This window comes from Pundamilia nyererei, unplaced genomic scaffold (genome assembly GCF_000239375.1).
Source record: "Pundamilia nyererei isolate P.nyererei 1_Seehausen unplaced genomic scaffold, PunNye1.0 scaffold00177, whole genome shotgun sequence".
Classification (NCBI taxonomy): domain Eukaryota; kingdom Metazoa; phylum Chordata; class Actinopteri; order Cichliformes; family Cichlidae; genus Pundamilia; species Pundamilia nyererei.
Window position 1 is genome coordinate 831,502 of NW_005187578.1, and position 26,869 is coordinate 858,370.

Genomic DNA, 26,869 nt, shown 5'->3' on the forward strand with positions numbered 1-26,869 from the left:
AAAGTAGAGATAGTGTCTGTCTCCTGAATCCAAACTGGAAGCTGGTTCCACAGAAGAGGGGTGAAAACTGAAGGCTCTGCCTCCCATTCTACTTTTAAATACAACAAGTAAACCTGCAGTGTGAGAGCGAAGAGCTCTGATGGGGTCATATGGTACTACGAGGTCTTTAGGATAAGATGGGGCCTGATTATTTGGCATTTTGTCTTTCCAGCATTTTTACAGTAGCCTATCAGGCTATTGATCTATCTCCATCTATTTCTCACTTTGATGACAACAACCTCATGAAAATCCTTAACCTGCACTCTTTCTAATGGCCAGCAGGGGGCGACTCTTCTGGCTGGAAAATGAAGGGCAAGCATTGGAAAAGGAAATGACCTGATTTCTCCCGTGATTTATGACCTCTGTGAACTCTCTCCACATGAGTTTATGATGCCATTCGTTAGTTTCAGATTTCATTTAAATCATTTACAGGTTCATTTACAAATTCTGCTCCAAATGAGAGTAAAATAGACAAAAAGACTGATTTCTGGCGTGTCTAGAGTGTTATTGACAAGCTGTTAGTGAACGAGTGTGCAGTGTCCTCTCTCACTGCAGGGAAGTCAAAGCGGACAGGAACACCTTTACCTGCAGTGATGACGGATAACAGCCTGAACACGCTCACCTGGTTTAGGCTCAGGCAGCAGCAGCAATGATACAGACAGAGGAACAGAGTAAGGGAATCAGCTGACCGCTGCCTCAGACCTCCATCATGGAGGAAGCATCCACCAATCGAACACCAGTTAACCACAACACACCTGAGTCAGGAGAGGCAGAAACACTGAAACGCTTCAGCCGTGATAACGACGAGGAGCTAAACGAGCTGTTAAATGGGACTAATGGAGCATTTGCCACTGACGCACGAAACTCTCGCAGCAACCTGAACCTCGAGGGCGTATTTCAGAGGCCGGCGGTGGTGTTGGTTTGTTTCATCACACAGGAAAAAACAGTGAGCACAAACAGAAAACGTCTTGTCTGCACAGCCACACGACAGAGAGGGAAGCTCATTTATCAATAATTAATGAAGCGAAGCAGACGCCAGTGCAGCACAGACCGCAGATCTGGGTCGAAGGAAAATAATGTGGAAACTTTCCAAGCTGTCGTGTTTCAATGTTTAAACAGCGGCGTGAAACATTTCATTGCAGGATGATGATTGGCTGGAGGGAAACCCAGTAAACATATTCATGTTTTCACTTCAGGAAGAAACGATGATATAAAAATGTTAAAGTGTTCTGTGAACTGGCTGTTTAGTTACTTGTTTTAATAAGAAATCCATTATATCGTTACCTAAACATAAAAACCTTTCAGTCTGAACTGAAATAAAAGCAAAACCTATGATTAAGTGTGGTGACTGTGGTCCAGGAGGCTCATTAAAGGCGCCTGCTCGCTGCAGTTTACATGTGTTTGAACAACAATAAGTCCTTATATTAAAAACTCAAATCGAAGATGGCATCACAGAGGCTTTTCCTCCTGCAGCCGCACCACAAACATCCAAATCTCCCAGATGGCTCGAGCCACGGAGTCCAAATATAGAAGGCTGGATGATAAAAGACGAGCGAGGCTGTCGGGAGGAAAAATGGTCCAACGCCAAAATGAGTTCTCAAGGCGCTGCGGCTGTAACGGCGCTCGGAGCCAGGAGGAGGAGGAGGAGTCGTCACCTCCGAGCTTTTTGGGGTGACAACTCAGAGGAAAGCAGAGACCCAGGAGACTTCAAGGAGAGATGAACAAGCTTCAGAATATGCCTGGACCGGCGTCCTCCGGGCACAAAGCACAGGCTCTCTGATCAAAGCCGGGCGCAGAGAGTGAGCGAGCTTCTGAGCTTTGAGGAGGAGCATCACAAAAAAAGAGAAAACACAGCAGGGCAACGCACAACGGCAGCCAAGACGGCAACCAGGCCACAGGCAGAACTCAGACGATTGATTTTCAGGCTGAAATCTACACGAGGGTTTGAGGGAGACCAGCAGCAGCGTCTCTCTGTTCATCCCTCCTAACAGGGCTGGCTTTTAACAAATGCATCATTTCAAAGGAGACACAGAATTAGACAACGATGTTTATAGTGAGGAAGTGTGATGTTGCGTTGCTTCAGTAAAGCTGTGCCAGCGTTTCAGCTCTCGGCCTCGCCCTGCTGCAGTAACGAGCAGAGTCCTCCCCCGATCGGCCATGTCGTCTTTACAGCTGCTTTAAAAAGGGCAGAAAATGTGTTTGAGTGGAAGCTGCCTCTTCACAGCTTTAATTACATTTACTTTTTGTGTACCAACAATAAAACTGTCCAGTTGAATTCATGTCCAGGTGTCTCATTAATATGTGTTTAAGGCTGGTGGTAAGGACATTTATTAAATGCTGAGACATCAGGTTTGCAGACTGAACCATACACATCAGGAAATCTGCAGTGGTTCATTTGCACACATCTGCAGGTCAGAGGAAATGTAAAGGTCCGTTTAAAGGAAATATACCGTCTCTTTGTTTCAATCATACAGTCTGAGGGTTATATAAGCTCATCCTTGTACTCTTATATGAGTGGGGGGACATCAGGGTCGTCCACGAACCCTTCAGAGAAGTGATCCTCGGCGGCTGGTGGATCCGGTCTGGATGTTTCCATCGGCCCTTCTTTGGCGATCTGGCGTGGCACGATGTTGGCGAGGTCGACGGCTGTGCGCTTGCTCGGGTCGACTTCGAGCCTCTCGGGAACGTTATTTTTCCTGTCGAGATAAAGGAGAATTATGAAGGTCTTAAATAAGTAAAAGAGCTTCGTGAAAGACACAGGTGTAGAGAAAGAGAGCGCCTTGGCCTCCTCCACTCCTCCTTCATTAATACATTAAATAAACAACAGCCTGCCTCTACAAACATTTATCAAAGGATGGTCAATGAATTTAACTGTGTTGCTCAGCTGTTGAAATGCTCTCTTCACTGCTGGATCAGCTGTGAGAACTGTTATTATAATGAATCCCTGCAGAGCTCCAAACCTCCTCCGGCATTAACATCAGCACAAAGACGGCACACCAGGAGCTTCACGGGATGTTTCTGAGGCCCAGCAGCTCCTGAAGGTGTAATGTGGAGGTGACCCAGACATTTGTGAGTAGAAATGTTCACGCACAGTTACACAAACTGACGTGCCCTGTTTCTCTGTGTCAGGAAACACGTTTGCCTCTCGTACAGAGATAAGGTGGTAACGCTTTAATTTAAAAAACGAAGTAATTAATAAAAAGGGCAAAGCTCAGACTGTAATAGCAGAGCTGCTGGTGGATGAAAAGGATTTACTCAAACATTAGGATTCTCCAGCAATATCCACGGGAGTCTTACAGGAAGTCAGTGTAAGTCTGGAGTCATTATAGTGAATATCGGAAAATCCTGAACATGGTTTTAAGATGCTCAACGTTTGGATTTAGATTTAAATCTTAGTGAAAATGGACGCAGGAAGGAGAGCAAAATGTAGAGTTTATGAAACGTACAAAAAGAAAATGATTTCCTCAAAGAATCAGTTCAACCTTCAAGCTGTTTGAAAGCATCGGCCTGGTTCACCTGAGCAGTCACTGCTGTTCCCACGCTGGTAGTTTTAATCTGCGTGGCAGCTGACCGGCAGGTAAACCCACCAAAAAGCAAGAAAATAAGACCGATAACAGAAAAAACTCCTGACTGTACCAAGAAACGAAGCACCAGCCGCTATCAGGATTAAAGTGAGGGTCATGCGTATGTGCAGTTGGGACAGACCACCATCATCCCTGACGATCGAGCACGTAGCAGTTCATCACCTTCACGTGTCTGCTAAAGAAACACTAAAAGTCCTCCTACCTCCTCCGGTTCTGACCTCTGGGTTCTCTGTGAATAACTTCTCTCTTTCTCAGGATAGTTTTCCTCACCGCGAGGAGAAATTCACAGAAAATATCTGAGTTCTCAGAATCAGCAGCTCCCAGTTCTGAGAAGCTTTATGAGAACAGGAGAATAAATCAGCCATCGTTGGTGCTGATGCTGCGCAGAAACACTCAGGTTCCCAGATTTAATGTAAAACATCAATATGAGCGCTCGCACGGATGTGATCGATGGTGCAAAGTGCACGTGACGCTCAGTTAATAAACCTTTTTTCACCTATTTTATTGGTTCAACTTTACTGGAGTTGGTTACAATCAGTCACCAGTTTACTGTAATATTTGGAATTATGTTCATTGTGTATCAGAAATATTCTGTGGAAACAAACTGACTTCATGTGTTCATTATTTACTGTTGTGTTCAGTGTTGTTACTCAAGCATCCATAAATTCATCTCCGGGGGTCAATTTTCCACATTATCTGTTACCATCAAACCGAAATGATCCAGCTCCTCCTCTGAACTCATCTCCTCCATCTCACAACAATCAAGTCCATTAACCCATCAGATCAGTTTATAGGACGCCGGCTTCACGGTCAGATGTGCTGTGAGCAGCAAACCGTCTCCGGGGGTTTCTCTGATTGTGTTTGTCGAATTAACCGCAATGTAACACATCACCGTGGGGACACAGACACACAATGACACTCAACAACTGGGTTAATCTGACATACCAGTTGATGCTAAATTGTTGCACTCGTGTGTGCACAAATTGATTTTTTTCTCCCTTTCACAATAAAAGTCCTAGCCATGGCTGCTGTGCTGCTGGAGTGCACAGAGGAATCACCCTGCTTAAATGTGAAGTAGAAGACATTGTGCCTTTTCTCCTCCCATCCTACTCGATCAGTCACAGCAGATGGCCACCCCTCCCCAACCTGCCACTGGTTTCTTCCTGTTAAAAAGGGGGTTCTTCCTTCCCACTGTTGCCAGGTGCTTGCTCGTAGGGGATTGTCTGATTTTGGGGGTTTTGCTGTATTACTGTTCGGTCTTTACCTTACAACAGAAAGCGCCTCCAGTCAACTGTTGCTGTTATTTGGTGCTATATGGATGAAATAAAATTGAATTGCATTATTTGTGAGACTGTTGCAAAGCAAAAGTCCTTCTTTATGTTGCTGTCTGAAGAATTCTGTTTTTCATAACTAGTTCTGTTCTGTATTTTGTAGCACACAGACAACCATTCGCTCTCACATTCACGCCTATGGGCAAGTCAGAGTTTCCAGTTAACCGATCCACACTAACTGCATGTCTTTGGACTGTGGGAGGACGCTGGAGAACCCACGTATACATGGGGAGAACGTGCAAACTCCACACAGAAAGAGCCCGGCCTGATGGTGGAATTGAACTCAGGGCTTTCTGGCTGTGAGGCAGCAGTGCTAACCACCGTGCTATAATACCTACAAATAAATGTTAAACTGAAAGGAGAAAGATTAAAAGACACAATCTCAATGTCTTAAAGAAAAATACCACAAACTGACCCAAATCCTGGTCTCCTCTTGATCCAGTCCACAGTGTGGAGCGTATGCTCTTCCAATAATTAGGCTTCCTTTTAGTAAAATTTTCCAGGAAGAGCGTTGCTACTATAATTTAATCTTCTGCACAGCAGCTGACAATAAACATCAGAAGGACGCAGGAGGAGGACGAGGAGCCCCTTCATTACTCTCTGCATTCTCCCGCCTGTTTATTAAGAGGGGAATAAAGCTGCCAGAGGACTGTAGAGAAAACACACCGCGTCAGGAAAACCTCGGACAGAGAAAGCAAGCGTGTCGAATTTCAGAAATGAACGTTTAGTACATTTGATATTGTGGTCAAACAGGTTTGTAAGACAGGATGTTTCCAGAGTCCAACAACCAAACCTGGAAAAATATGATCATAATGTGGAAGAATTTAATGCCACTCTGTCACAGTTCCCCTTTGCTTTGCTCCACATGCACAATATCCTGCAGCAGTGACGTACCAGTCACAGCAGCTGCTGGGAAATAACAGCTCCCTTATAGCCGCCCAGTGAATCTGCATTTAGACTTAGAGCTGTCGGCTGTTTTGTGTCGTGTTGGAATATTTTTGGTTTTCATTTAGTTTGGCTTTATTCCCTCATTTTTTAACTCTGTCTTTTTTTGACCCACCCCGCCCCCAACCAGTCCTCCTGCACCTCACTTTGGTTCTGCCACATTATTCTTCCTGTTAGAAGGGAGCTCTTCCTCCCCACCAATGCCACGTCGATAGGGGACCGTCTGATACTGTGATATCTTAACTGATCACAGAAGGACTCGAACCAATTCACCTCCAGTCTGATTCTGTAAACAAGGTTTCGTATTTTTCAAGTTTGGCTTCCAGTCAGCGCCTCACCGTGTGTCTCAAATATGTTTGTACATATGGGTCAGACTTGTGCACAGGTGTGCTCGTGTTCTCCCATCAACTTTTCTTTCATAAACTTTCTTAGACCTCGTTACGCCTCAGCACAGTGTTTATAGATGTGAATACTGCAGAACCGAGTAGAAATGCAGGAAACTTTGGAAGTTCATGAGCTCTCAGAGTAACCTGAGTGCTGATGAAGTCTGCAGGAAAATAACTATGACTAAGCTTTTATCGGACGGAGTTCCTGCAGGGTTATCACTCTCAGTTCGGTAATGGGGATGTAATTGAGTTGTACTCAGCCACAGTAACAACATCAGCGGGTTCTGTTCAGTGTCTGCGGCCACCGATCCACAGAGGATTAGGTTTTGGAGTGGATGTGAGGTGATGTCACGGGTCTGATCTGAACCCCATCGGCTCACGTTAAGATAAGAACCAGGCTAAACGAGTCACGTGGACGCAGAGAGACGAGGTTAATGCGCAGATACCGAGCTTCTTCCTGATGTGGACTTTTTTGATAAGACAAAAATATGATTTAAACCTGAGTGCAGATTCAAAGGCTTTAATGGATCGCTTGCAAACACACATTACAGCCAGTTTTTAAAAGCCTTGTGCTGAACTACAAAGGTAAACTCAATGTGGGACGGATACTTTTCGGCTGGAGGTGGTACTGCAGAAGTGTCCATGATGTTCTGAGCGGCTCCGTGTGGAGAGGTTCAAATATCTTAGAGTCCTGGAATAATGAAGGACGAGAGCGACAGACGGTCTGTTGTGGTGAAAAGAGAGCTGAACGTGAAGGTCGATCTACTTTAATATGCCCACCTATCGGCTGTGGAAGTCCATGTCATGTAGATATGGGCACATGGTGCCCCGAGAGGTTTCATTAAAAGATTAGGTTGATTTAGAGGAACAACCTTTACTCCAGAACTCTTTTTTCCGACAGAGATCTGCCTCACTGAAATGAAAACTGTAAGTGTCACATTTAGAAGAGTCTGGAGTCCGCTGTGCGCAAACAGCCTTTATTTTAATTTTGTTTTTTTAATAAAAAGATTAACGTGAATTATGAACAGCTGACGGTCCTCTTTTCAAATATGGAAAACAGACAGATTTCAATTAGAAGCAATTTTTAGAAGAATAGAAAATTAGAAATGAGATTAAATCAGAGAGCTGTCAGCCTCTGCATCAGTGCAGGTACTAGCTCAGCCTGGATGTGAAAGAGAATAAACAACCCTAAATATAAAAAAAACAAAACCTCCCAAATACTGATCTAGAAATTTCCAGACTTTGATTTTGGGGGCTTTGTGGGACCCAGTTCAGTTGGTAACAGTCCAGATTCACCATTTATGGGTTCAATGATGGATAGAAAGGAAATTCTTCTCTTTCCTTGAACTGTGAACACAGTAAATACATTTAAAACTGTAATGAAAGAAAGAGAACAATAAGAAATAAAAATGGAGCTGCTAGTCCCGGGCCTCCTCTGCCCAGCCTGGTTAGAAAGTCCAACATGGCTTCCTGTCATTGGTCACTCATAGTGGAGGTCCTCGTGGGTACTGAGGCAGAGAGCACGCCATATTACCCGCCTGGGAACATCTAACAGGGTTCTAACACCACACACATCATCTAACAAGTTTCCTGCCAAGTTTGGTCACGAGGTCAGAGGTGGTGAGGTGGAAGGGTCAAAGGTCACCAACTTGACTGGGGTGCCTAAAATGTTTGAATTTTATTTGCCAAATTAGGTGGAGAATTATCAAGAGTTTAAATTTTTCTGCTTTACGTGATCGGAAATCAGAACTTTGGATTTTGGGAAATAAACAGTAATTTAGCAGCTGTTAGACTGATTACTTCATTTTTGAGGGGAGATAAAAATTTGTTTTAATTCTGTTTATCTGCAAATAATGTAACCTCAGGGAGTTTACTATAACAACCCAGACTGGGCTTTCCAGGTGACCTTGACCTTTAACCTTTCAGATCCACTTATCAATGGCGCTGTGAGCCGAGGGTCTGAGATTATATCTGAGTCTATTTTACACTTAGTGCTGCTTCGTGCCATCAAGAAAATCCATTTCAAACCCGATCAGGGCCTTCAGATCAATTTCCGTGCACACCCGAGGCAGAATACAGAATCTAAAGGCCCAGGGGTCAAAGGTCACGCCTTATCATATCGAAACTATGCAATAAGTCAGCAGGAAGCAGCGGAGCTCACCTGTCACCTTAGCATTTATATCGAGAGTCCAGGACTGCACTGGGACTCTTTATGGAGTTTGATGGGGACAGATGAAGGACAGGAAGCGACTCTGTCATAAAGCAGTAATGATGATGATGATGGTAGCGTGGTGAAGAGCACACCTCCAGGCATGCAGAGGGAGCGGGGGATCAGTTACACGGCTCTGCAGACTAATGTGGTCGTTAAGAGGTGAAGCTGAGCTCAACCTCAGTGAGAGCTTCATCACCTCACAGAGGAAGAGGAGCTGCTGATCGTTCATGTTTCAGTCAGTGAAGATGAGACAAACACAAAGACTCCAAATCTTCTCTCCTGACTCTTAAAGTTGCACGTTTACAAATTCACAGCTTTGACCAGAACATGGACTGTATATAAAAGATGATCTACACACATTTTGGACCTTTATGGCCATCTTGCTCTGTTGGAGCCACATCTCCGATCCCTCTCCTCATTTTTAAATCTCACACAAACACTGAAACATACATGTGTGTATATTTCAGCCGTGACCACACCTCTCTCATACACTGAAAGTAAAAATACACCTGCTCCCCTCCTGATGTATATGATTGTGATTTTTACTGAAGCACAAGCTTCTCAAATAGTCTGCAACAGTCATATTATTTAATAGATAACTGCATGAAAACAGCACAAACAGTCCTGCAGTTCAGGGTCTCCAACTATCTGACAGAAACACAGGAGGGGGATGCAGATGCTGTCTGAGGGCAGCTGAAGGCTTTTAAATAGAGACAAGATATGAAAAAGGTGTTTGCTGACTCAGGTTTGTTCCTTTAACTTTATATAAAATGATTAAAAAGTGTAACAGCGGTATGTTACCAGAATGGTGAGCCAAACCAGCTCCAAGTGCTTCAAAGGACAAAAATGGTTTAAATTCAACCAAAAATAATTGTAATTGTTCTTTTCTCTCAGAGTGGGATTTGGGTCACATTCACAGTTTGGTGGTCTGCAGCAGCTGTTTTCAGCAGCCTGCAGCTAAATATGAGCCCAGCAGCACAGACACGTTTCACTGTGGAGAATCCTCTTCCTCACTTCCTCCCAAGTGTAATGATGCCGCGTGGGTCAAGGTTATCTCCGCCCAGCACACGGTCATCGAGCAGGGAGAGCGCCATCATGAACACGGCTGATAAAATGAGTCACGCTCAGTGTTTAAAATACAACAGGCGTCTGTAATCAGGGCAACGGGGGCCTGATGAGCCAGAGGTGTTTAAATATGTGCGTATTAAACTCAAGGCCAAACTCAGACTAACACCACAGCCAGCAATGCTCGACTTCATTCACACAAACACAGAGCAGCCTGCAGGCTGCACCTCTTTATGCCCTAATAGTATTATAAACTTAGTATTTCTGACTGTTTATCATCTATTACCATCACAAATAGAAAGTTGTATGTATCACATAACATTATTCCTGCAGTTTAAGAAACTAATGCCCAGTTAAATTTCACTTAATCATCAAATCACAAATCAAACAGTTTTTTCAAGGTGCTCAAAGTAAAGATCTTACAATATTAAAGAGAAAACCTCAATACAGTGTATCAGCAAGCACTTGGCGACAGTGGGAAGGAAAAACTCCCTTTCAACAGGAAGAAACAACCTGCAGAACCAGGCTCTGGAAGGGCTGACCACCGTTTGGGGTGAAGGAAGAAAGACAGGACAAAAGGAGGTCAGTCTGCACATACGTTACATGTAATGTATGTGCAGACTGACCTCTGCCTTTCTGTCAGCTGTGATTCATTTCTATGCTGATGACAGACAGATAAACCTGCCTATTAGACCCTCTGACACTCGCAAACTGAGTCGGCTGCTGAGAATCTTTAGCATCTGGTTTAATGGTGATCTAAATCTTTGGACAGTCACACAGCAAAACTAAGGCAATAATGTTTTTATTTCCATTAGGAAGCTAAAAGGCATCCTGCAGTTATTATAACAGCACAGTCCAGACCTTTCACCGATGATAAACATGTTTTATTTTGGAGGAGCTGTTTGGTAAATCTCTTCTTTTACTTGATGTTTAATAAAGTCACGTGTAAACATGAGCCTGCAGACACCACCGTGCAGATGTTCAGTACTTGTATTCGTCTCTTGTTGCCCTTCATGTTGAGCCGTTTGACGTACTTTGGTTCTTAAAGGTGTTTTTCAAACGTGCTCTAAAAATACTAACTTACCTTCACAGAAGTACTTCACCCCAGCGTGGCCTCAGTTTGTGAAACGCTGATGTGCGCTGCACTTTACACCAAAGATTAAAGGTTGAATTTCTGTTTTCATCTGTCGCGGTGCTTAAAGTTACGTCTCTTTATCTCTAATGTTTTATTCCATCCTTGCATTTGCTTTCTTAGCTCATCATAAAGATTATTAAAAAGAAACTGGAGGTTAATATTTGTTTCCTTCCTGTCCAACAGTGTGTGGATGTGTGATCATGAGCTCTGTGCACTGAAGCTACCTTTGATCATCTTCCGATAAGCCGCCGCTGCGTCTGTTCTGACGCACTCTGGGTGGACGTGGGACGGTCTTCGTCACTTTGATTTCACCTTCAGCCTGAAAAAGAAGAAAAAGACGACACAAACAGCTTTCAGTCTTTGGTTTCTGAACTCTTTACAGGCGCTCTGCTGCAGGATTTAACAGCCATATGGAGGATTAATAGCAGCAGCTGCTGCGATGCTGCAGCATCAGCACCTGTTTTTCTTGTTATAGACGCAGTAAAGAGTTTCTTTATTAAAACTCTGAGTTTAATACGACTGATCTTCAGAGGAACAAGTGAAAAAAGAACAGGGAACAGTCGTAGGTCCACACACAGTCAATCATCAGCGCTCAAACTGTAACAGGATAAATCACTGTAATCTGACTTTTTACAAAGCGTCCCAACCTTTCAGAAAACATCCCAAAGAAGCAAAAGTTCTCTGTGAAGTTTTGCAGCAGCCTTTTAACCTCTTCCTGCTGCAGCGTCCCGTACCTGGCTCAGGTGTGACGTGTACCTGTACGTACCCTGGGCATTGTCAGGAGGAGGTGTCCGGTGGTTTGGGACCTCTGAGCCGTCGAGCTGTCGGGCTTCACTTCGGCCGGCAGAACCACCTGAAATATCTGCAGAGTAAATTATTCACAACTTTAATTAGTAAGATTAATGCGCTGATCTGGCACCGACGCCATCCCAGTGTGTCAAATGACTTTAATCATTAGCGGGTCTTTTTATAGGTACGCTTTCCAGAAAGGACTCGAGAGAGAGTGACCAGAATAGCTCCAAAACAGAACGGCGGCGATCAATCACAGGAGAGGAAGCCTATGGAAACCAGAATCAAGCATGTGGGACGACAAATCGGGCATAAAATTGGACTTTTTCATTTTTTTCATTTAATTCAATTTGATTATGAGGGGGAATGTGAGGAAAGCCACACTAAGGAGGAAAACTCTTCAGCTGCAGAGTGTGAGACGTGTCTGATGTGATATACACTCCTCACAGATGGCTCCTCCAGTCAATTCTCCCTGCTCTTCTCAACGAGTTCGTATTAAAAACGAATTTTGAAAGCCCGGACTGATGTATCACTGCGTAAATCACCCCGCCCGTCCAATCAGGACGACCTCTGGCACACAACAGCCATCCATAAACACTGTAACAGCTTGAAGTGCGGCCATGACATTCAGGAGTCTGGCAGCGAGAAGAAGAACTCAGAAGCTGCAGGGCTCCGAATTCATGAGGGAAAAAAGTTCATCGTGTGGTGAAACAGCTGTTTAACCAGGCTTAAAGCAGCAGAAGTCAATGCAAAGCAGCAACATCTGGGGCTGAAAACGACGGCTGCAGTTGTATACAGTCTCCTCTGCAGCCGTGAGAAAAACTGAGTCCACCGCACCTGCAGCAGGAATGACTAACTTCTCTTTTTCAGTACTGACAGTGATGTGATCAGTGCTCACGTCACTGTGGAGGAGTCTTGGCCCTTTTTTACAATGTTGGTTCAGGTCATTGAGGTGTTCATGCTCAGCTCACTAACGTACATCTTTACTACTTTCACAGGAAAGGATTGCTGGAATAAACAGAACTGGAATAAACTACTATCAAGGTTAGAGTGTGCAATGCTCGGAGAAACAGCAGAAACCCGAGAACTCTGCATGTTAGCATCTTAAGAGTTCATGGCAGTACAATTAGAAAAAGACTGAACAAGTTTAGCTTGTTTGGAGGGTTACAGGGAGAAAGCCTCTTCTCTTTAAAAACAACATGGCAGCACAGATTAGAGACGAGACAAAGTGGAGATGTTTGGAAACCAAACAGTTATCAGGACAGACTGTCGGCATGGTGGAGGAGGCTGATGACTCGAGCACCTCGCAGTCACAGAGTTAACCATGAACTCCTCTGTATGCCAAAGTATTAAAGAGTCAAATATGAAGCTTGGCTCAAAGTGAGTCATGCATCACGCCATGATCACAAGCACAGCAGCAAGTCTACAAAGAAAAGAATCAGAGTGTTGCAATGACCCAGTCAAAGTCCAGACCTCAACCTGAGCTGTGCATAAATGAATTCACTCAAATCTCAATGAACTGAACAACTGCTGTAAAAAAGGTGGGCTAAGATTTCTCCACAACGATGTGAGAGACTGATGAAGTGATGATTACTGCAGGTTATTGCACTGAAGGTGGTTCGACAAGTTTCACGGGATGGAATCGGTTTTTCACACATGGCTTCTGCATTTTTTAGTTGTTAAATAAATGACACACCTAAATATGTCAGGTGCTGTTGTTCATATGACTGAATACATATGCAGTAACTGTTTTCCTCAGAAATCAATTCCTAAAAACATAAATAAATTAGCAGCTTTGGAAGACGTGGGAGAAAATGCAGTGGATGCGCAGGACGGAGGCTCCTGTCACAATAAACCTGTCAGACTGCAGGAAACCTCCAGCAGGGCTGCAGCGGCTCCACTTCTGCTGCAGGAGACTCGACTGATTACTGATCGTAAAGGTGTGTGCTTGAACAGAGCACATTTGTGGTGCATTTGTTCTGGACAGCTGCCATTTTTACAGAGAAAAAAAAACAGTTTCCATCTGGGAAATGAATTCATAGTAGGCATATTAAAACTCTTTCCAAAAATACCGACGTCACATAGGTTTGATGATTCAGCAGATTCTGGAGGCCTGTTATGTTCTGTAAATCTGCTCCTCCATCTATCACACGTTCCCGCTGCTCCCAACAAGCAACATCACAGCAGTCAGTCGTCCGTACATCCTCCACACTGCAGACAGATCTCTGCATTAACAGGCAGTGTTTCAAAACACAGCGGAAAACTGAGATTGTAGGAGAAAAAGAGAAGAGCTCGAGGAGGTTTGGTCAGAAGTCTCACTTTTACTACTTTATAGCAGCTGGGTGAGCTCCTCACTGCTCCATGTGTTACATGATGATATGGGCCACACACCTTTACAGTTCTTACATGCTACCTGTTTTTTTAACATTTGTCTTCCTGGTTTTATTCTTCTTCCTTTGTTTGTTTTACATTAGCATGCTTAATATAACTAAAGGTGTGCCACAGGGTTCGGTTCCAGGACCACTGCTATATTTGATGTATGTTATATATTTTTACATATATAAACAATCCTGGATATTATTGGAGTTTGTTTTTATTTACATTCCAACTTTTTCAGAACTCTCTTTGTATTTAGGAATTAATACTGATGACCCTCTTCTTCCAGGTCACATTCAACTGGTAAATGAAAGTCGGTCTGTCCTTTGAGATGAAAACGAAACTTCTTTCTTGCACTTTCATGGCAGTGATGGATTATGAACATGTTATTTATACATGTGCATCTTCAATGCTTTCATATGCTGGGTCTGTCGTGAAGCACTGAGATTTATTACCAACCTTAAAGCTCTGTATGTAAACTATGTGCTTGGGCCCACACATCATATTTTTCATCAGCGATTGAATTTGAAAACTTTAGTTCTCAGTTTCTGTTTGCAGACAGAAATATGTGCATTCATCTCAGACCTTCTCTGGCTTTGTGGTGCTGCTGAAAGGGGAGCTGCTCCAGTTTGGTGTCGGCCTGCAGCGAGTCTGCTGCTGCCTGCAGTCTCTGAACTCCTCACTGTGAGAAATCAGAGCTGCACTATGCAGGACATACTGCTTGGTAAGTGCTTCCTGTAAACTTTAGAGGCCAACAGATATCTGCAGTAAGTACAAATACCTCAAACTGCAAGTAACATGTGCACAGTTACCTCAACTCAGCAACACGGGAAAAGATTTGCTGATTTGTTCCTGTTTGTGCTCCTAGAGCCTTCAAAATTCACAGGTTTGAATCCCAGAGCAACGTGGAAATACGTTTAGGAAAATCTTCATCAAGAACTACTGTCGCAGTGCCCTTGAGCACAAGGACCTTCACTGGCTGACAGCAGCAGTCTGTGGTTAAACTGGCCTGCTTCCAGTGTGAATGAGAGGAGAATGAAAGTGGAGTCTGGAGCTCTGAGGACACGAGCCGGTAACAAACAAAGTGAACAACCAGAGGAAAGCAAAGACAAAGACTCAGAGGTCTGGCTGAAGATCGAGGTGCAAACAGCAGCAGGTGTAGGAGCAAAAACAAAGACAGGAAGTCACGTCAGAATCTAACCTTCAAACAGGAAGTGACCAAGACACAAAAACACAGAGACATGAACATTAAATATGATGACAAACATGGGGAAAAACGATCAATCTAAGAGGCACCGACCAAGAACTGTGCACAAAGACCTGCTTCTGAATATTTACTATTATTATTCACTTTTCTTTGGTTTTAATATGCACAGCACAGTTTGGACAGCTAAAATTCTCTTACACTCATCCAGGTAAAAATTTCACATTGTACTGAGTTGGCTGTGACATGTTTTCACTGCACTGAATCATTTTCTTATGCATTTCTGAATGTGATGAATCTCGATTTTTGGTGCCAACAGCATGAAAGCAAAGCTCCAACCTGCCTCGTATGAAAGGCTCAGGCTGCTGCTGGTGTCATGAGGTGGGGGCTATTTTTATGCTCAAGCTGAAAGCATCTCTCTTTGACTGTCTCACAGTAGTCACATGGCCTCCACAGTCACCACGTCTCAGCCCAGAGCAGTGTAGGGCTGTGGTGGAACGAGACATTCACTTTAAGGATGTGCAGCTGACAAATCTGGAGAAACTTTGTGATGCTGTCATAAAAATATGAACCAAAATGTTTGAGGAATGTTTCCAGCTCTTTGACGAATCTACGCCACGAAGTATTCAGACAGCTCTGACGGGAAAAAGTGTCCAATCAGGTACGAGTAAGGTGAGCGTAACTGTGACTGTGAATATCTGCATGATGGAAACGGTGGTGAGTGAGGGTCTGAACAACAAACTTAACAAGCTGACAAAGACTTAATGACTGACTCTAAGTGGCTGCTGCTGCCCTTTATGATGGAAAAAGCCCCAAATTAATGGATTTGTTGTAAAGTTCAGAGTGTGCAGCCAAAACTACGCACAGGCTAAACTTCAAATTAGGCATCACCTAATCTGAAAGGTCACCAGTTAATCTGAATATAAAAATAAAAGCTTTACAGCGCACCTTTCCCTTGACGCTGACTCTGGCGTACGACGGCTGAACGTCCACATCGATCAAAGAGGTGTCCATGTGTCTGTGCGAAGAGGAAGGTCAGTCATTATAAAAACAGACAGGTACAGACGCTGATCAGCTGATCGGGTGGAGAGTTTTGGTCGGACATCTAAAAGCCCGTCTCTGTGAAAGAAGCACCGTGATGGGTTTCCCAACCTGAGCTCCGACCACAGTTTAAATCAATTTGACTCGATGTGGCTGCGGTAAATCGGATTTGGTGCAAACAGCCACCACATTAGACAGAAACCAGCTACACAACACACACGAAGACAAACCATGACTAGACACAGATCTCATTTACAGCAAGAAGTTGTATTTTAAAATAAAACGAGGTACAGCTTTTTCCTTTATCGATATCTAAGGTTCAATATTATTTGACAAAACTGAGAGTAACTCTGTGTCTCACCATTAAATATGGACTGATAAAACAGGTCTGTTCGCTCAGTCCATTTGAACCCCCATTTAAGACATGATTGGTTTTTAACTTTGATAAATGAAGCTGCAGAGAGTTTGTGCTCCTACCTGTAAACTTCCAGGTCCAAGATAATCGTGTTGTTTTCTTCATCTTCTGTTAGACAGAAATCCAGCCTGTTAACAACACAGAGAGCAGCAACCCAGATGTTCAAACCAGGACACATGACACTGATTCAAATTCAAATTCAAATTCAAATTCAAATTCAAATTCAAATTCAAATTCAAATTCAAATTCAAATTTTATTTGTCACACACACACAACCATACACAGTATGACATGGGGGTGAAATGCTTGTAGCTGTACAATGCCCGACCATTAAATGACAGAAGAAAAGTTTTACATGTAAACACTGCTATCTACACCGTGCCTCCACAGACTGTATATAATAGATGGACAAATTATTATGAAAGCTCAAAGACAGTTTTTGTCACCACGATGTTCATTTTTGGAGCCATAAGTGACAGATGACTGAAGATAAAGTCCGATCAGTAGACTTCCTGTTGGTGCCTTCCAGTCCTGTGATTCTAGCTGCGATACAGACATCAACTTAAAATCCAAACAGGGTATTTAGTTAAAACCATGCAGGCTTAAAAAGGAGAAAATTAGCTGTGGAGACCCAAACTGTTGGTTTTTTTTTTTTGCAGGTGGCTGTAAATGTGTTTCTTTTTGCTCTAAAGTTGGATGTTGTGAGACGACCCTGACGGTGAGGTTGGTCAAACCCACATTATTTTATGGCTTAAACTTGTTTCTGCAGCATGTGACGTTCCCGGCCACTCGTGTGCATCTTTACTGAGCTGGCTGCTACGAGACAGGCTGCAGTGAAGCACGGCGTGCTGTCGCCCCGCTGCAGTAAGGTGATATATCACATAAAGCATATATTCCTGACCCGAGCGTGTCCTAAGATCAGATTACCAATGAAATCAGGCGCGCTTTAAGGCCTCGACCCCTGTGGCCTTGCTCATGATATAAACTGTTTGGATAATGGAGGAGGAGCGGGGTTGCCTGCAAGCGTTCATGTTTTTCCCCAACAGGACGACAGCAAGTGGACCAGAAAAAGCACCTGATAAGTTTTCACCTGCCTCACTGAGCCAAAGTAAAAACATGACAGATATGAAGAAGAACTGTGATAGAAACTGTGGACCTGCAGCTTTCCTTTATAATTGTTTCCAAAATACAAATTGAACCTGTTGATCAGTCAGGGCTTTAAAATGTTATACTTAAAGATCTGATCCCAATCATCTATGCAGCAAGTTGTCATGTATTGCTGCAACAAACATTCCATCACAGTGAGGATGGAAAACCTGCTTCTGTTTCTCGTTTCGTACTTGGGCTCATTGATATTCAAGACTCGTCCGTCAGCAGTGATCAGCGTCCTCGGGGCCTTCGGCTTCTTCTCTTTCCCCCTGCAGAGAAACAGCGCAGTGTGAGCAGATCACAAATGAAGTCAGGGTGTTTAAACAGTGGACTTACAGGTGACAGCACCTGGAGTCATAGTACCTTGGAGATCAAAGATTGCCCTCCCCTCCAGGAGCATCCTTAGAAAAAGAAATATAATGTGTAATGGAGTATGTTTGTGTAGGCTGAAGCCTGGAAACACAGCAGTGCAGGCACCTCGAAGGCTGAAAGTCATGAAGTCAGTATGAACGTAGTTTAACCTGCCTAACACAGGGTGAAGAACCCCTGCAGGTTCAACACCAAGCAAGATTATGTGGAATAATCTGAAAAACAACAACAACAAAAAAAGAAACTACCGATTAATCTGAGTGAGCCTGAAGAGGCGTGAGCCAAAAAGTGGTAGCTGCAATATAAAAGGGCAAAAGAATGAACGGTTCAAACAGGTATGATATAAAAGCTCTAAAAGTGTGATTTTAAAAAAAGGTGCTTGCTAACAAATTATTCTCTTCACTTGTCCTGAAAACTGAAACAAAACTTTTAGCGTCATACAGAAATATCAGATTAACATCGGAAATAGCTCATCAAAATTATAAATAAAAGTGGAAATTATTATGGAAGTTAAAAATATGAAAAAAGAAATTAAATTAGCGGCTAAACATGAAGTATAAAAATTTTAAATAACTACATAAGATTGTGAAAAAGCGCATAAGTTGAATTTGCCAGTTAAAAATACGGATAAAGAAATGAAATAGCTAAACACTTAAACAGCTAGCTAAAACCATTAAACATAAAAAACTGGAAATTATCAGCTAAATGTTTTGCTAGCAGTAAAACCGTTTGCTAAGTGTAGCTTAACAGTAGCTGTAAGCTAAAATTATTAGCTTATTATTATTATTATTATTATTATTATGGATGTGGAAAAACTAAAGACTGAGAAAAGTCCCAGAGTCATCGCTTCGGTGTGCTCTCATCACCATCTGCCGCACAACCGGTCGCTCAATTAGCTGCGAGAAGCAGACGGCGACACGAGCGCTGACGGGGAAACACACACCTCATACAGCCTGTCTATTAGGCCCACCGAGCAGCAGATGAACCTGTCAGCAGTCCAGGTGGGTGAGTGTTTAGCGCTCTGCAGAGGGTCGGCCGCCGCGACCTCCGCAGCCGTACATCAGCCAAGGAGAGGGAAGCAGGAGAGGGGGCGACGGCGTGCTTGAGGAGGCTTCGATGTGCTGAACCGGAGGATGTCAGGTCGTGGTTTTTATTGGAGTGGTTGGCTGGAGCGAGCGATAATGAGTCTAAGGGAAGCTGTGGAGAAGCCTCGTGGTCATCTGTGTGACGGACCTCGAATTGTAAGAGTCGAATCAGCGGGGTTCAGAAGGCGAGGTCATCACATGGGTCACGCAGACTTCAGAGAGTTCCTGGAAGTGCTTAGCAGGTCTCTGAAATGTGTGAATATACAGAGAGAGGGTGAATGCTGCCTCTGTGACAGTGCTCTAACTGTTAGGTTTATAAATGGACGCTTTATCTTCTCGGTTTGTTTTTATAGCTGATTAGACAGTTTTACTGATTTGGCCCATCTGATTGTTCCAGGTGCACAAACTGCTTCCACTCAGGATCCGAGGGCTCCCTAAATGGTTCAAAGTGAGCGTGAAAGTGATGATTTTAGACTCTAAGAGCTTCATGTTGGGCTTTCCTTCAGCATCAGTCGGGGTTTAATGACGCGGGACTCTGACTTCCACTGGAGTCCAAAATTATGACTGCTTCCTTCATATTTCAGTCACTTCCTGGATGTGGTGGTGTTAGTCTGAGGTGAGGCTGACAGAAATTATCCAAACAGAATGAGCATCTCCATCACTTTCCGTTCAAACAGCAGCTTTTCCCTCGATGCCACATACTGTCGACTCGTCAAGGTCCCAGTGTGGCTGCCTGAGCTGTAAACCCATAACTTCTATCTTTTTAAGGGTGCATCTGTCAAAGAGCAGAGTAATGGGGACGTCAGAGGTGACAGTTCCAGAGCTGAGGGCGATCTGTTCAGACAGCGCTCAGTTAGCCGTGCGGCCCGCAGAGAAGTCCAAATCCATGCCGGATTCACAGCTGCAGTCCCCACGCGGAGGACAGTAAGGTGCTGCAGCACCTCTGAACCCAACATCTGTTTGCTGCTGTTACAGTGACACACAGCACACGGGCAAAGTCATCCATCATAGAGGAGCTGTGAGAGCCACAGACCACGATTACACAACAGCTCAAATACAGCTCGACACCAAGAAGACACCAGCACTAAAACAGATCAATATTTTAAGGTAACTTTAAATTGTTGGGTTGCTCCTTAGAATATAAAGCACCTGAGGTGACTGTTGTCATTTATCACCATATGAATAAAACTGAATTGAATTCAAATTCATTGGAAGTGGAAAAAGATGGACGGATGGTTGGATGTGCTCTGTGCAGCTTTTCCAGTTTGAGGTTTGAACTGTAAAATGGACGTTTAGGTGTTTGTGTTTTCTTATTTGGAGCAAACTAAACGCAGTGTTGTTACTCTACTGCTTTACTCTGTAAACAAAAGACAACAGTGATCTTAGATATCTGGTTTCAGCATCACTGTTTTGGTTCACTTTAACTGCTCCGAAGTCGTCATTTTACCTGCATCAGGTAGAAAAGACTCTGACAGTGAACTGCTTGTAGCAGAAAACAGGCGCACTGGTGCATTTAGTGGTCTCGTTAGTTCCCTGTAGAGTTGGAGGAGATGAAAGAGGCTAAAAGAGGGTCAGTAACAAACTTAGGGCTGTCTATACTGTCATGAATAAACACCAGCCAGGCAACATCTCTGTGTGGTGTTTTCCCTCCTCTCAGACGAACAGAGCAGCCATTTAACATGGGCCCGTCTCCCGGCTGACCTTATCGCAGAATCCACCTCAGGACCAGGAAATTCATCTTTCCTGACAATCCGGTGACGGCCCAACTGCACGCATCAAGTCAGCGCGCTCTGACAGCCGTGCGTGAGGAGGCGGTAAAAACGGCAACGCCGTGTCAACCTGATTTTCTGCTTGGACAGCGCACTGGCCAGGGATGCTGCTGTGATGTGGATAAGTAGGTGGACTATCACCTGTATCACACCAGGATTATCCACAGGTGTAACCTCACATCTTCTAAATCCAACCGTCCTCAGCAAACGACTGAGGCTGGATTACATTTATCGGCATACATTTCAAGACTGTGCAGATTTAACATCTCACATAACAAATGAAGAGGAGAGGATGTGAGAGAAGCCCGACACGCTGAAACACCTCTGGGCTGATGTGAGGCGTTTCCTGTGGGCAGAGATTAAGCAGCGGGACACTTCCACAGTGTTCGTCATACACAGCTCAGCTGTTTGTGACTCTGTGGCTCGAGGTGTTATGAAAGCTAAACGCTGTGAGTCAGCGCTGCGTCCACAGGTCAGCGAGACGAGCGGACGGTGGATAGAAAGGTTTGTTTTTAACCTTTGCCTAAAGCGGAAAAATGACCAAGTAAAGCAGATGTGTCAGGCCTCGCTGTGCAAACAGCCAATTTATTACAGCATCCACTGATCCTGGACCAGCCTCAGTGCTGTGAAACCTCGTTTTATCCTGAGATATACTCTCTGTTTACGTCACAGGAGCCACGACGGCAGAACTCAACAAGTTTTACTGAAACACAAAGTCTGATGTTTCTGTGCCGCCTGGAAACGACACCCAGCTCTTTGTTTAAGATCACAGAGGAAATTATTGACAAGATTTTCAAAAAAAACTGGAACTTAGTTATCCAGTAAGACCTCACAGTTTCTCTCACTGGATAGAAAAGCTTTTATTTTATGTTGACAAGAATCCACAGAGCCTGTCTGTTTCTCAGATTACATGAGGTGCTGCATCAGTGCTAATTTTGCATCTTATTTAGTGATTAAATAGCTCAGAAATTAGAAAACAAAAAGTACTTTTCATCTTTAAGGCTTTATAAAAACAAGCACAGTGATGTAAGGATTAAAGGCTCTGCTAACATCGTGATGTGAAGCTTGAACCATGGAGGCTGTCATAGCGACATCTGCACAGATCTAAGGCCAGCGCTGAGCTCCTTCATCTCTTTACGAGGCTGAAGATCTCGGGGGTAACGAGCATACTATGAATTTAAATCCTGCTGATGATGCTGGCTGAAAGAGTTATTTTATTGGCAGTAATCCTGACTTATATCTCTGAAACACTCCAAAGAATAAAAAAGACACACTGTCATTGTAACATCGGCATTTTTTCACATCCTCACTTTAAAGTAAATGAAGAGAACAAAGTTGGAGGAATGACCATGTGACAAACATGCTTACGTGCATTTTAACTGTAATGAACAGGTGGACAAATAGAATCACTGGAGCTTTTTGGCCTTCTGTCCTCTAAGAGACGCTGAATGTTTTCCTGGTGACCAGAGGTGCTGATTTAATATTCAGAGCCTGCAGCGGGGTTCATCACCCTGTGAACTGGAAGCTCGGGGCGACCCCAGAGGAGCAGGCTTTGTGTGTTTATTATTCTGCACGTCTAATACATGTCAAGTTTCTCTGGATGGTCTCTAATCACAGCTACAGTTCTGCCTCCACAAGACCGAATCATGGAAACAAAGAAGAGCGAGAATGAAAATGATATTCCTCAAACCACGAGGATCTTCAAATGACTGCAAACAGGAAGGAAAAGCGAGGAATTCAACCTTCACTCAAGGACACTGCAAGGACCTGAGGAAGGTAAAAGCTCCACAGAGGACAGACAGTCAGGATCAGAACAACAGTCAGGACAATCTTTTTAAACACAGAGGCACTGAATGAAAACATCATTAAAGTGTCTATATCCTTAAAAGAAGACACAAACTAAAAGTAGGCGGAGCTGTGTGCCTCTGATTACCATATTAGGGATATCCGCTCTCAGTGACATCACACAGATCCAAGTGTTTATTACCATCAATTCATCCATTTTATTCTGCTTATCTCTATTCAGACATGGACAGATTTTACTCTCCTCAGCCACGTCCTCTGATTCTTCCAGGATGACAAAAATCCTGTTCCCAATCCAGTTGAGACACAAGCTCTCCAGCACATATTAGTCCCGTCCAGGGTCTTCACAGGGAGACAGGCGTGGAGACCAGCTGGCAACCTCCAGTCTACAAACTGATGTGTATTTGCTGACTACCTGAGAGTGGTTGCTGAAGGTTGCTGGCAGTCCGGAGAGTAAAATTAGTCACAAAGTGGAACGCGATGCTACACTGAAAACCTCCGTCCTACTGCTTTGGTGCTAGCAGACTGTCACTGCCACCGGTCTCTCACATGGAAGACATCAACCTGGCTGCAAAAAACTCACAAAGCTGTAATGAAGTCGTAAAAAGTGCAACACAAACCACACACATGGTTACAAAAATCTGTGATTTTCCAGCTAATCTGCACCATTTTTCTCCCACAGAGGAGCGTTCACTGTAAACTGAAATAATCAGCATTTCTGAGCCTCTGCACTCTGACTGGGCTGCTCTCAGTGAGGGAAACCTCACAGCTGCAGGCTGATATCAGCATACTGACAGGGAAACTGTGTGTGTGTGTGTGTGTGTGTGTGTGTGTGTGTGTGTGTGTGTGTGTGTGTGTGTGTGTGTGTGTGTGTGTGTGAGAGAAAGACAGAAACACTTTGAGAAGCAGATGTTTAACACACTACACATACTCAATTAACACCCTGGTAAGAGGGTCACCTTACAGGTGAGCACTAATTACAGCAAAATAATTAGACTCATGACAGACCAGCGCTGTAATCTGATTGGTGTACAAGCAGAAGACACGAGTGGCTTGGACGAGTAGGGCCACTGCAAAGGAAACAGTCAGCAGCTATATTTTAAAGAGAGTTCATGTATAATCAGCTAATCACAGCTCATCAGATTAACACAGGTGCCTGAAATCAAAGTCCTTTTACAAGCACGCCTCTGCCATTTTATCAGCAGTTAGTCTGAAGCCTTCACCTAACAGCAAAGAGAGAGAGCTGTAACTTTAATTTGTCCGGAGTGTGTTTAAAAAGTGTGGCTTCTGTACGGTGGCCCTGAGAGGTCAAATCCATTGCAACTCAAAAAAACACCATCAAATACTAAAATGCTGCAAAATCACACAAAACACAGCAGAAGTGTTTTTGGGGAGACAAAAACGTGTCGGACCGGCTGCAGGAGCGACAGGCTAACAGTAAACAGCTAATAGTAAACACAGTATTATATGACTCATGTGATTGAAACACACACAACCTTGCAGCTTCTTCTTACTTTACACTGATGAATCATCAGTGTCTCCATCCTTCATGTTTTTCATCGTCACTTCCACAGCTGGGATTTTGTTTGTTTGTTTGTTTGTTTTTAATCTCCGTTGTTTTTTCCTATTTCGTTTGTGTTTTGTCTGCTTTTGAAGTATTTTTCTGTTTGCTGGTGTTCTTAAGTTCCAGTACATTTGACCTCTCGGGGCCACCGTACCTCTGGTCCATGTTCACACACATATATATATATAATATATTATATCATATAAAGAATAAAATCTATAAACAGGAATTTAAAGCAGACCAAAAGGAAGCTCAGTATTCACACAGTTAATTTTTCTGTGCTGTCAGCTCTGAAACTGACGGGACTCAAACCGCCGTCATTTCACCCACACGACTGATGTGACGAACCACCGGCTCACGCTCTACAGCCGTCTGACATCAACAACATCCACAACATCAAAACCACGAACACGTCAGCAAATCTGCCCTGAAACACCTCAAAATGCCCCAGTTATGTCTTTAGTGTGAGTCATTAGTCTGCAGAGTGTGCGGCGGCAGCTGGGCAGTTTGACCTTCACAGACCGAGTATACAGTGTAAACACACAGTCCATGCTTTACACACAGAACATATGAATCCCTAAAACGTAATAATTTACTGGAAAATCTGGACATTTTAGAGTCTAAATGCTCCTTATCGTTTGTAAATGACATCAAACATTTACATTTATGCAGTTAGGTCCATAAATATCTGGACAGGCGTTTTTTATGTTGTTTCCTCTTCAGGATAAGACTGAAGTGCAGACTTTCAGCTTTAACTCAAAGAGTTTATTTAAACTAGACGTTCAGAGGCCCAAAAGCTTGAATTAAAAAAAAGTATATAATCCATCAGTGTTCATTAAAGTCAGCAACATTACACATAACCTGTCATATAAACCTGCTAATTTCACTAACATGCTAACAGTTCAGTGACAGTGCAGCTTCCATCGTCTCCTGTTTCTCTTTATTAACTCCACTGCACACTTTGCTGTTATGTGTTTTAAAGATGTTAAAGCGTCTTCGTGTTTGAATTTGGGCTTTTTTCTTCTTTGTTCATTCTTCCTCCAGCTGCAGTTTTAAATGTGCAGCAGCACAGATCAGAAGCTGTGACACTGCAGACTGTACAAACTCTTCTTTAGTTAGAATATTGTTCCTCTAACGCCTGTTTGTTGTATATTTAGGCTTCGGGGCTTCAGGGTCGGTATTTTTAGACAGATTTCAGTAAACAGTCGCCACTGAGTCTCATCAGTCAGTCCCGCTCTGACACCTGGATGTAAATCACTCAGGATTATTGGCACCTTCGAGCTCACTGGCCGAGTCATTCGTCACAAACACAACAGAACAAAATCCTCCCTGACCGCCTGAACCCGCTCGTCTCTCTGACGCCACCGCCTCGCCTCAGGTACAGAACACTTTGTTCGTCTGAGAGCTCCTCATTAACCTGACAGTCCGAGCTGGACCGCAGACTCATCCTGCCCGTCAGCCAACGTATTTGTCTGATTCATGCTGCTTCACGCATCCTCGACTCAAAATACATTAAGTGTTGTCCTGGTGAAACGGCTAACAAAGTCAACGTCACAGAAAAAAAGACAATACAGCCAAAAGTTTGTGGACAGCAGCTGCATTTCAGACAGCTGTACTCTTCCACCTGTTTTAAGGTTTTAGTAAGTCTTTATAAATGATGGGCGGAGCCATCGTGGCATCACCCATCTTGAAGCGTCTACATAAGCGTTTTTTAGCTGGAAGTGATGATATTTGGACACGAGGTTGGAACAGCTAAATTATCAGCTTGAACAACCAGCTGCGTCTACAGCCTGCACAGGTGCATCACACACTCCTGACAGAATACTAGAATTTCATTCACGACATGGATGATGGTCTGTTAGCACCATTAACTGCACAGGAAACTCAATAATCACATTAAATATCTTTATTGTGAAACTTCTGTGATTAATTTAATATTTAAAAGCTTCAAAAGAATATGAAGAAACAACAGCTATGACTTTTGTTCAAAGCATTTCTGTATTGTGCTGAAGAGAGATTGCCTGAAGCTGAACTAAGGCCAGGCTGTACTTGTTTTATAGTATTACTTTGTACCACAAGGTGGTGCAGCGAGTCAGTATAACCTTTATTTAAAGAGGAAAGTCATTAATAGCACACTCTTTTCTAACAGAGTAACATGAAAAAGAAAATGTCTTGAAGAATGGCTAAAAAAGAAGAGTTAAAAACAGTGGCACACAACACAAAGCAAAGTGCTGCCCCCTAATGGTGAAAGTTTCAGTTAAAATGTGCGCATGAGGGTAATTATAAAAAGTGCACACAAGCAGACCTGAGGCCTACCAGACACCCAGCAGCTACACTCAGCATACCTGTCAAACACAGGGGCCACACCTCTAAATATAAGCCACGCCTCTAATTTATGCCAGTCAGACAAATAGTAATCTCTGACCGGCACAGAAATCCCACCATTCGGGATCGGCTGCTGTGGAGTTTTCAGGTGTGATTATAGAGACATCTGGTGGCTGAACTAGTGAATTGCATCCAAAAAAACACCATATGAAAATGAGCATGTGTTTTACGTCACACAAGTAATTAATGAGGATAAATTTAGAGTGTTTTTTTCTTCCATGCA

General features: G+C 43.5%; 1 protein-coding gene across 1 annotated transcript in view; it reads right to left on the reverse strand.

The window, feature by feature from the left end:
- Positions 1-1,270: 1,270 nt before the first annotated feature.
- Positions 1,271-26,869, reverse strand: part of dnaaf11 (dynein axonemal assembly factor 11) — a 29,360-nt gene continuing 3,761 nt past the window's right edge. Inside the window, exons 7-13 of the mRNA XM_013914184.1 lie at positions 17,863-17,940; positions 16,585-16,650; positions 16,015-16,084; positions 11,464-11,559; positions 10,922-11,016; positions 2,583-2,735; positions 1,271-2,211 (exon numbers count right to left, since the gene is read on the reverse strand). Of these exons, the coding sequence (XP_013769638.1) occupies positions 2,088-2,211; positions 2,583-2,735; positions 10,922-11,016; positions 11,464-11,559; positions 16,015-16,084; positions 16,585-16,650; positions 17,863-17,940 (682 nt within the window). The 3' untranslated portion in view covers positions 1,271-2,087. The remainder of the gene's footprint in view (positions 2,212-2,582; positions 2,736-10,921; positions 11,017-11,463; positions 11,560-16,014; positions 16,085-16,584; positions 16,651-17,862; positions 17,941-26,869) is intronic.